Source organism: Euwallacea similis, chromosome 7 (assembly GCF_039881205.1).
Source record: "Euwallacea similis isolate ESF13 chromosome 7, ESF131.1, whole genome shotgun sequence".
NCBI lineage: Eukaryota > Metazoa > Arthropoda > Insecta > Coleoptera > Curculionidae > Euwallacea > Euwallacea similis.
The window spans coordinates 5,036,607-5,047,511 of NC_089615.1; the positions used below are offsets into that span (position 1 = coordinate 5,036,607).

Below are 10,905 nucleotides of genomic sequence, written 5' to 3' on the forward strand. Positions count from 1 at the left end.
ATTGTTTGTAGAATATTGGGAAGTCTCCCGGAAATTCGACACAAGACTGCTGTTTCCACAATCACTAACATCGCTGAGAAATGTTCAAGAGATCGATCGAAAACAAGAGGCGAGGAGAGGCAACCGAAGAGCAGTACTAGAAAAGAAAGTAGTAGTAAAGGTACCTACCTCCATATTTTGGTCTTTCAACAAACGGGAAAGTGCCATTTACCGGATATACTTAAACTTTTATCTCATGCACGTGTCCTGTGTGTTTTATCGCCAAATTTTGCATCTTTCTGAAAAGTTTCACTTTCCGTACTTATGGTTTATTACTTTCAATCTCTAATTTGAACACATTTTCAGGGACCATTAGCAGCTCCTCAACGAGACCTACTTCTTCAAGCAGCAAAGCTCAATCGCAACGTCCAACAACTTCCTCGAGGGAGTCTGGAGTGACACAACATCGCATTTCGACAGCGTACGTACCTGCTTGTAGCGCTAGGCGGCGCCACAGGCACGCGCAGCAGGACGAGTGCCCCTGCTTGTGCTCGTGACAGTGCTTGCGCACGCGCTCTTCGTCGAGCGTTGCGCTTTCTGCTTTAGGTAGTGAAGGATGATCAGTGTCGATATTGGGTTTTAGATTACTATTTGCAATAATCGGAAATCGGGGAAACATTTTGTCTATTCGGATGCAAGAAGTTTTCGAGTAGAAATAAAACTGAGAGCAAAAGAATAGTTGCTAAAAAAAGGTATTTAATTAAATTCTATATACCTTACGTACTTATTTGGAAACACGCGAAAACAACGGAAAATTTGAATTGCTTGTTCTATTTAGAAGCTTATTTCGCCCTTATATTTTCTCGCATTTACCTAAATTTTCAAGTATCTTCGAATATCTTCACCGTTTTTTTAGCGTTACTTACTACGATTTTGTCTGATTATGTTTATTTAGTTATTATTTATTCAACATAAATTTCAACAACAAAAAAATCATTAGTTTGTCTGATATCTCAAAAATCGACCTAAGGGCAAAACATAATAAAAATTAAACTTTTAACACTTTGTATTTCGTCAAAGAAGCATTTGCGGACTCATGTTTTTACGATTCTTTTTTCATAAAGTGGCATGAGGAATTATTTCCTGAAGTGTGTATTGAAGATTCTGAAACAACCTGTATACGTCCCAGAAAACATGAGAACATGGAAGTAGATCTGGAGGGAGTACTGGCCAAGGAATTGGTTCTTCATAGAATATCTATTTAATCAATTAAAATTTACTCAAAAAGCATTTGTAGAGCCTTAAGGAAATGTGAACAAAAAGTAACATTATTTGCTCTCAGTTAAGGTCATGATTACGCATTATCTACTATAAGACAATACGAAATTATGAACCTGAAAAAGCATGGGGATCTTGGAAACGGTAAGAGATACTAAATAGGTTGAATGGTGAAAAAGTTGCGTATTTTAGACCCTAACAAAATGCTGGTTTAAAATTGGAAAAATCTCAACTACATCCGGACATATTCGAAAAAAAACTTTGGTACAACGAAATTTTGGTAAAATGTTTTCATTTTTCCTGACTTCATTTAAAAATATATTTCAAAATTATTGACACTTTATCATTATGGCTTTTTGCCCTCTGCAACGTGGCATTAACAGATTTAAAACCCGACGTTTCGTTTTCCTGTAACCATCATTAATTTTGTTTTCACAAATAATTCTAAACCTCCTTTTTAATCTGAGTCCAACCAAGCATGATACTTAACAATTTTATTGCTTTTTAGGGAAGATTTTGGTACTCCTATCGGTTTGTGTTGTTACGGGCCTGCTTATAACTGTATCCTTATAATTTCACTATTGTATTTAAAATTGGGCCTAGGTGAAATTCTCAAGCAATTTGGTTGGTCTTCATGCTATTGATTCTTATGTGCGACTCACGGTATATATTTCCAAGTCTCATACTCTATGTATTTTGAGCATGAATATTGCGGAAGTCGGGTTTCATTAACGATTTTAACTCCTAATATCATATGTAGTTCTAACGTTTCATTACTACAGTCAAATTAACCTATAAACACTAAAAGAATCTTCGTATGTAATATTATACTTGCTGTCGTTGCTAGTACTTATTTCCTCACAGCAAAAGAGGTATTTGAGGTGTTTATTAAAAAAAAAACTCTTTTTTTCTGATTTAACTGGATGAGTGCCTCATACATTTTAAGTGATTCGAAACAAAAAGCGTGTCAATCATCAAGGAATGTCTGTAATTCTGTAAACCAATGCTGTATCGCACTTGTACTGTGGAACCAAATCTTTTTGGAATCGGAGCACTCAATTTTCGTTAAATTTTTAACGCAAAATTTTGATGTGCGTCACTGGTTTTTCGATTATCAAACCTCCATAGACGTACTACCTAACAGAACTTCGTGCAGAGAGTAGGCAAACTGAGCTGTACCTGCTAAGCAGTTGGCGCTTCCTGCGGTTTATAGCTAGCGATATCACATTAGAAAAATGACAACATTCTGATGCACTATTTTGAGTCGAATGTGCGTCGACGGGAATCCTATGAACGAGTGCTACATAAATTTTAATTGATTCGAAACAGAAAACGTATCAATCATATAAAAGGATGGCCGTAATTCTATAAACCAATCAACGTATTGGTTATGTGCATGAAACATAGAATAATACGTATATTAGGTAGATGCTGATCATTCGTTCATTATTTAATGGTTAAATAGGTGCTGTAATAGCAATGTAGAATAGATACTAATTTGGTACTAAAATCCTGCTTAAAGAATACTAATGGATCCCCATGTTACATGTATATACAGAGTGATCCACCCAGAACTGCGTAAATAGTGATTCTCGAAAAGCTATAAAAGCGACCGTTTAAATGTAAAAATTCAAATATACAAATTAACGATGTTATCAGAACGTTTTCATGGGTCTATAAATTCGTCTATCGACCAGACGAGCGATGAAGAGCAATTATTCATTCGCTAATTTTCGCTTGTGCTCATGCCCCTTTGCTTATGCTTGCTCAAGTAATGTGCAACCTTACCAGAGCGCACAAAGTTTTGCGCGTTCACAGATGATCCCGACCCACGACAATATATTGGTCATAAAATTTGGATTACAATGTTGTTTCTCAATCGTCAGTGAGACTGAGAAAATCGTCTGTTATTAGACCTACAAAAAGAAAAATCAAGGAACTTTTTGTAGAATGACACCTTGATGATTTCGAGACAGTTTTAAATTGAATAAAGTTAAAAATTGTGAACACGCGATGGATTAACTCAAAGAAATTTAACCAGTGTTTTGAATTCATCGTCATCTCAACCTCAGGAACGGAAACGTAGAAATCGTTTGATTATCTGCGAGCGCTCTCTCGCTCATTCGTACGTGCGCTCGTTTGGTCAATATGCGGCTTAAGAAAAATCAAGTAATTTTGCATAATTCGCATCCCTCAAATTTAATGTTTTTTTGTTTACATTTTTATACGTTGCACCGAATTGTTATTAACAATTTGGAAATAACTTTTAACACTATTAAACGATTTCCATAGCCATTTCTGCGCGTTCTAAGTGGTCACTTGTGTACATTCAATTTAGCTAAAATTCATCTTATAATAATTTTCACTAAAGGGACTATTAAATTTTTCCAGAAACATAAAGAGGTGCCACCGTTCCGAAAACACTGCAAGACACTAAAAGGCAACCCAGATGGCAGTTGGAGAAGTTATTTGCATCGCCGTGGTTGGGTTGAGTCGTATATTGTTTCCTGTGTTCTATTAGATTCGTTAAATTAAATAGAAAAATTGCCATAAGGAACAAAAGTGTCTTGATCATTTTCTACCAATAAGAGTCAGAAATTGAAACGCTCAACTTATTATAGGGTGTGTATTTTACTTAGCGGAGAATGTTCTGTATTGGAATGATTTTGCGGATGTCTACTTTCCTGCCTAATTAGCATGTAAGTTCCTAAAACTTTTAAGTAGTATTTATTACGAGTAAGAATAACCATGTGAACTTAATTATGGCCTGAGGAATAATCAACTTTCTAACAACTTAAAACAGATAATTCAGCAACGGATCTCTACAATTTTTCATTCATCTTTCGTCCGGTTTAATTTCTGTTTTTTTCCAAGAATAATGCCCATTTTAGAGTCTAGATAACTACTATTATATAATAATTATGACTGGATTGACGCGAATTTCAATTTGCACAATACGATTCATAAAATAATCTAGGACTAATATTGTATAAAACCATGAAAAATGCTTTCTTAATGCTTTAATATTTTTATATACTTAATTTATTTTTAACCGTTCTCAACTTAATTGTGATTATGTACTGCTTATTGGTCATGTGATGTTTATCTATTAATAAATCAAAATGTTTAAACCTATGGGGTCAGTTCATTATTGGAAACGCACCTAACTGCATACATATTACGCCTGAATGTGAAGTCAAAGTCAGGAAAGCACAGAGAAGAGCCAAATGTGCAGTCTGAGTCAAGAAGTCATAGAGAAGCGCCATAAGTGCGATCTGAGTCAAAAGGGCACAGAGAAGAGCCATAAGTGCAGTCTGGGTCAGAAAGTCGTAGAGAGAAAAAAGCCATAAGTGCCGCCTGAGTCAGGAAGTCGTGGAGAAGCGCCATAAATAAAGTTTGAGATAGTAAGGCACAGAGGAGAGCCATAAGTGAAGTCTGAGTCAGGAAACCACGAAGAAACCCCATAAATGAAGTCTAAGTCAGAAAGGCAAAAGGAGACACCATTTCTCTGTAATGAGTTGTTGATCAGGATAATCGAATTTTTGTTTGTTTTTCCTTATCCAAGACACAGAACGATTATTTTTTTCTAAAATATACCAAATTTCCTATTCTAGAACAAGTGAAAATGCCTCGTAGTCTTTGTGGACAATATCAAGGGCGTACTAGGGAAGAATGAGAATCATAAAAACAGAAAAAAATTAGCGGCTCAATATAATCAACTGTAAAGTCTAACTGCACTGATCGCACATACTGAATGGAAACGAAACCCATAAAATCTACAACATTTTTATGACTTAATGGTTTAAATAATTAACGTCCGAGGCCAAGTACGCCGCTGAGTTTTTCACTTTTTACTTCTAGAACGTTCTAGAACAATTCTCGAAGCTCTAGACTCGAAGTGATCAAGATCAGGGGCGTGCCGCAGGGCAACGGTATCAATAAAATCTAGTAAATTTGGACAATTTACGAGAATAGGAATTTTAACTTCTTTGCAAGGCTGGGAGGGGGTGTGCTGCGACTAAGGGGTGACTTACAAGTGAGTACGGCGATTTCAGTTCTCCTTACCAATTTTATCATGACGTGCCGAATTGCGTTAGAGTCGTTTCGAAATATTCTCATTTAAGGAATTTTGCATTGGCGGCGCACTGTGGGCTGCGACTGTGATATAGTAGCGTATATTAGAATAAAACAGTAATTTCATTCAATTACACTGTTTCTTTAAATGGATAATTAAAATTTATTGTAACGTTTCTATGTAAATAAACAATATAAATATTCATTCGTTTATTCTCAAGCTTAAACTCTATTACCAGTCACATTGTGAATGTATTATGTTTTGACCTTTGCTGATACCAAGTTGTTGTCTTAAGATATCACATAAACATCAAAGTTGCTTAATTATCTTTATAATTTTTCCGTTCTGCGTAGGTACGGTTGTGCTTCACTTCAGAGCTCCAACAAAAACCGACAAGAAATGGTAAGTTTTTATTTTTTCTTCATTTTGTTTATTCAGAAAACACACTTTCCACCTTAGGAAAGCCTAGAAGGGCACAAATTATGGGGAGGACGGTTTAGCAATGCCACGGACCCTAAACTAAAAAAACTGAACTGCTCCCTTTACACAGATAAAAGAATGTTCGCTGAAGACATACAAGGCAGCCAGGCATATGCCCAATGCCTCAAAGAAATAAATTTACTGACTGAAAATGAGAAAGAAGAAATCTGTGTGGGATTAGATCGGATTAAAATCGAATGGCAGGAAGGTAGCTTTGATATCAAGAGCGGTGATGAAGACATTCATACTGCCAACGAACGCAGGTTAAAGGTGAGCAAAAATATTTCTTCTCAAGAAGAACTCCGTTGTTTTCAATATGCCCGAACAAGGAACTCATTGGTCAGCCAGCAATGAAATTGCATGTAGGCAGGAGCAGGAATGACCAGGTGGTGACTGATATGAAGCTCTGGTTGAAGTCAAATCTCATATCTCTAAAGAACGGAGTTCTACGACTGATCAAAACTCTGACTGTTAGATCGAATAAAGAAATCGATGTCTTAATGCCGGGCTACACCCATCTTCAAAGAGCTCAACCAGTGCGCTGGAGTCACTATTTGTTAAGGCAAGGGGCAATCTATAGTACGAAACTTTCCGAACGAAATGTATTTTTATATTCTAGTCATGCCTGGAGCCTGAAGAACGACTGTGATAAATTGGAAAACAACTTTAAGCTCCTGGATGTCATGCCTCTAGGTAGCGGTGCTTTGGCTGGAAACCCATTTCCGATCAACAGAAACCAACTTGCAAGCAATTTAGGATTCTCCAAAGTAACTGAGAACAGCATGCAAGCTGTAAGTGACCGAGATTTCATAGGTATGCACAGGCCACCTAAAATCAAAGAGCTTTAGATGCAGCTTTAAGTGGAAAATCTGATTTGTGCTTCAAATTCCAGCCGATTTCCTGTTCTGGGCCTCAATGGTCGGAATTCACTTGAGCAGACTAGCAGAAGATTTGATCATATTTAGCTCAAAAGAGTTCGAATTTGTGATCATAGACGAGTGCTACTCGACTGGAAGCAGTTTGATGCCACAAAAAAGAAACGCTGATAGCTTAGAGTTGATTAGGGGTATTGGAGGGAGTCTGTTTGGGCAAGTAAGTGGGTGTACAGGGTCTTGGTGAAGTACGTAGACAAGCTTTAGAGGATCATTCTTCAGCTCATCCGAAGGCCACAAAACAGAAAAAATATTTCCCTGCAGATCTGAGGTAAATATCTTAGGAACTGAAGGAGCTGTTTGTCTCTGCGTATGTCTCAGTAACGAAGAGTTTGCGGACCTATACAGATACGAAATTTGTGTCTAAATGGGCTGAAGATTTACCTCTCCCTTAGGCTTTGTCTGCATACTTCATTCCCTGTATGACACCATGTCCCTGTATGTTCTCTGATACAGGAAGCGAAACTATTTGAAAACAATTTTTAGTGCTGCAGCTTTATGATGGTGTTGAAGAGTCTGCCATCTACTTACAATAAAGATCTCCAAAGCGATAAAGAGGCAATGTTCACCACTTTTGATAAATTATTATCGATTTTAGAGGTAACAATGGGAACTTTTTTAAAAATAGTTATTAGGTAGTATAAACTCCTCAATAGCTAATGGAATTACGAGACAAGTCCCTGGAATAATTTGATTTTTATGATTATTGAAATATGCGAATTAACGCATACTCGAGACACAAGATCGATATTATAACTCTTCCAACCGTCCACTAAAATCGTATCCTGCTTAACAATTTGCGTCCAACCAACTTTCCTGGGTTGTACCTGCACCTCTAGGTAGGGTTCAAATGGTCCCTAAGAGCACCATATTTCATGGTTAACTCTAGATACGTGGAGGTTTTAGGGAAAAACATTAATTGGCGCAAAGTATTTCCGACCATATATAGGAGAATTTAACTACGCCTATGGGTAAGGTCCAACCAACTTCCAGGGGTGCCATAGGTCATCATCAACACTAGATGTATAGGAGTTTTAGGGCAATTGACACTAAATATTTTTGATCGCATATAAAACTATTTAACTCTTCTCATAAAGGATTATCGTCTATCAGAGGTGAAATATCAAAGACATGTCTTGGATAAATTCAACAGTAGTTCATGTACGACGGGCAGTGGTTGGTTGGATTGGGATTAATCGGTTAATCGTGATCTTCTAAGTATCAACACAGGTGATCAATAATGCATTGCTATTTAAAGTCAGTTGGACACAATTTTTTAATATGGTGACCTGTTGGGCTAGGTGATGATTTTGGGTCTCGAGTCTGTTCCACTATTGAAGAAAAGTAGCAATTCCCCTAGGAATACTGTTTCTTCTAGATTACGACTGGAACAGTTAAGACGTTGAAAGTCAACCCAGAAAAATGTAAATCGGCCCTTAGTTATGAGATACTAGCGACCGATGTGGCCTACTATTTGATCCGCAAAGGAGTACCTTTCAGGTTAGCGCACCGCTTAGCTGGGCAAGTGGTGGCAACCGCCGAACAGCAAAGTGTTAGCGTTTGCGACTTAACTTTGGAGGAGCTTAAAACAATTAGGTATGCACAGGCACTCTATCCCGAATTAACTTCAAATAGAACTATAGAAGAGGGCTCTGCGACACGTAAACAAATGCCGGTAAAAAATCATCAATGTCAAGTTTAAAGTATTGGTGCGCCGACGTGAAAAGTACAAAAGAGGGTGTCCAAATTTTCTTAGCATTAGCAATGTAAGTTATAGTAAAATATACAGTGCGGCTTAAAAAAGTTCAGCAATAGTAGTATACTTAGTACCGGTCTTATAGAGGGGAGAAGTTGGGCGACAGCTCAAGGCGGTAGAACAAGAAGGGCGAGGGACTTTCCTGGTTAGCGATTTTTCTTGGGGGAAGGGGGGACGATGATTAAACATTCCGCCAACTTTGCTAAGGCAGGCCCTGAGTATACGTTTTTACAAATGAGACCTTCTTCGGTATTATTAACTGTTCTATATACAATTCTAAGCAACAATGTTTATCGAAATTATAAATTAAACCAATATTTACCCTATTTTAACAATTATCTCCCCCCTCCAAAATGTAGGTAAACTTTACTGCGTTTTTTCGAGAAACCCGGTAAATCCTAAAATTCTAAAATAGTCCCTACAACTTTAGACTTACAACTCTTGTCTCTTCTAAGAGATAGCTATTAAGCTATTTCATCGGACCACCCTACATCCGATCGGTAGGTACAGGGCTATTCACACTAATTATGTCCAAATAAAATTCCTTTTAGTTCCCACTTCGAGGTGGACATTGGGAAAGTGTGGAATTACGAAAACAGCATTGAACAGTACCAAGTGATAGGCGGAACCGCGAAAAACAGCGTTTTAAACCAAATTCGATCTCTTGAGCAATGGCTTAAAAATCAAATCCCTGAGCAAGACGATTTGAATGAGGCGAATAAAATGCACTGGAAATGTACCTTTTAGTGTTATTTCAATAAAGGCATTATTTGAATACTGATGCGTGTCTTTAATATTTTTTGTCGGTATTAAATTCCCGTGACTTGCAAAACTATTCATCATCAAGCAAGAATTTTTTTAAGGTAAATCTTAATGTTCTTGCGGTTTAAACATTGTTACGATGACGGTATGGACACCTCTAGTTTATGCTGACCACAAACTTTGTTTTTTAAGCACCTTTTGATGCAAAAAAATAATTATAGGTAATTACAACTCAGGAGTAAGGTTCTCTAAATTTAGAACAGCGTCATAATTTATTGGTAAAAGCAAGTACTATACCTATATAAATGGGAATGACGATTGCAAAACTGAAAATGCACAAAAAAAAATGTTTCATAAAAAAAATACCTTAAAAAACATTAAAAAACTTTCTAATCATTTACCTATACTCCTACAGTAAAGACTTAGAGTTTGAAATAAACTTAATAAGATCTGAACGAAGCTTAGAAGAAAAGTGTCCGTACACGTCAAATTTAGCTTTCTAACGCGCAGATTGTGATGCACAAACACATTTTATGACGTCATTATTATCACGGATATGACGTCACCTCATCATTATTTAAACCGACAACACTGTTTTATACACCAGTTCAAGGGATACATTCACCTACATGCAACATGATGAGCCATTCCACACCTGAAAACTCACTATTCATCATAACCAAGATTGGATTTGCCTCTAAAAAATGGAAGTGACGTCACCTTGACGACAATACTGACATCGTAAGATACATGTTTAGTATTAATTTTAAAATAGTATATGCTGCGTGACATAAAAATAGATTACTGTTGTAAGTTGACACTTAAAGTGGTAATGATCTTTTGTTTTGCATGATAAAAAACAAAACTTTTCAAAGCCTACTACGACAAACATTTCAATAGTTTCATTTTTACTCTTCTGGCGCTTTTTGAAAATGGAAGAGTTCAATATGTCATCTATAAAAATTTTAAAAATTTCGTGTTATACAGAATTTGAAAAGAAATGATGATAGGATTACACGTCGCCCCATTTGTTGTAAAAAAATGTCCTAAGGTTTTATCTTCAAAATTGCATGGACTTTAGTTTTAAAACTATAGAGCGAAGCTACAAATAGAGTGATTCACCTCTTCCTATTTTTCTGGAAAACGATAAAACTCAAAGCATTTTTTAAATCAGGTACGAATTTCTGGTAAAACTTTCCAAAACGCTCCTCATTTAACCAACCCTACATCACTTATGGAGATCTCCATACATGTGGGTCAAATTTGTTTTACTGCATAGGAGTAACTTATTAGTTACCAAATAAGAGCACTCATCCTAACAATCAGCACAAATTATAATCAGTATCCAAAAATTAGCAATTTTAATTTGAAAGCATTTGCCGCGCAGTAAGAGGAATATTCATCGTACATATGAATCAGCATGACGTCAGAAGTTTGTCTGGCTGACGTAAGCTCTGGGTCAACATGTTCACGTGCTTACGTCATGCGCCCAAAGGGGTGCCCTACCGTAAATGCCGAGGCTCCGATAACCTTCTCCCTTTCTACTGTCCTTTCCAACATGAGATTATGTGCCTTTTGCCGACTCTGTTCTTTGCTGTATTATTTAAATTACTAGATAGGCATTCCATAAGTCAGTTATCAAA

General features: G+C 36.7%; 2 protein-coding genes across 5 annotated transcripts in view; both read left to right on the plus strand.

Annotated features, from left to right (window-relative positions):
• LOC136410069 (serine-rich adhesin for platelets) overlaps positions 1-4,392 on the plus strand; it is a 57,839-nt gene extending 53,447 nt beyond the window's left edge. For all 3 annotated transcript variants that reach the window (XM_066392000.1, XM_066391998.1, XM_066392001.1), the window contains 3 exons: positions 12-160; positions 346-460; positions 3,649-4,392. In XM_066392000.1, the coding sequence (XP_066248097.1) occupies positions 12-160; positions 346-460; positions 3,649-3,694 (310 nt within the window). In that variant the 3' untranslated portion in view covers positions 3,695-4,392. The remainder of the gene's footprint in view (positions 1-11; positions 161-345; positions 461-3,648) is intronic.
• A 1,176-nt stretch (positions 4,393-5,568) lies between these two features.
• Argl (Argininosuccinate lyase) lies at positions 5,569-9,281 on the plus strand. Of its 2 annotated transcripts, XM_066391884.1 has the most exons (8): positions 5,569-5,734; positions 5,792-6,082; positions 6,142-6,374; positions 6,432-6,625; positions 6,705-6,904; positions 7,231-7,344; positions 8,123-8,340; positions 9,052-9,281. In XM_066391884.1, exons 1-8 carry the CDS (start codon positions 5,732-5,734, stop codon positions 9,245-9,247), a joined length of 1,449 nt encoding a protein of 482 aa, XP_066247981.1. In that variant the 5' UTR covers positions 5,569-5,731; the 3' UTR covers positions 9,248-9,281. The 2 variants fall into 2 exon arrangements, with proteins under 2 accessions (XP_066247981.1, XP_066247979.1); XM_066391882.1 differs by having other exon boundaries at positions 6,142-6,625.
• Positions 9,282-10,905: the final 1,624 nt, after the last annotated feature.

Bases quoted from the DNA above. Each gene is read 5' to 3' on its own strand.
- Argl (XM_066391882.1), top strand. The intron at 7,345-8,122 runs GTAACAATGGGA...TGTTTCTTCTAG, and splicing joins AATTATTATCGATTTTAGAG to ATTACGACTGGAACAGTTAA. The intron at 8,341-9,051 runs GTATGCACAGGC...AATTCCTTTTAG, and splicing joins GAGGAGCTTAAAACAATTAG to TTCCCACTTCGAGGTGGACA.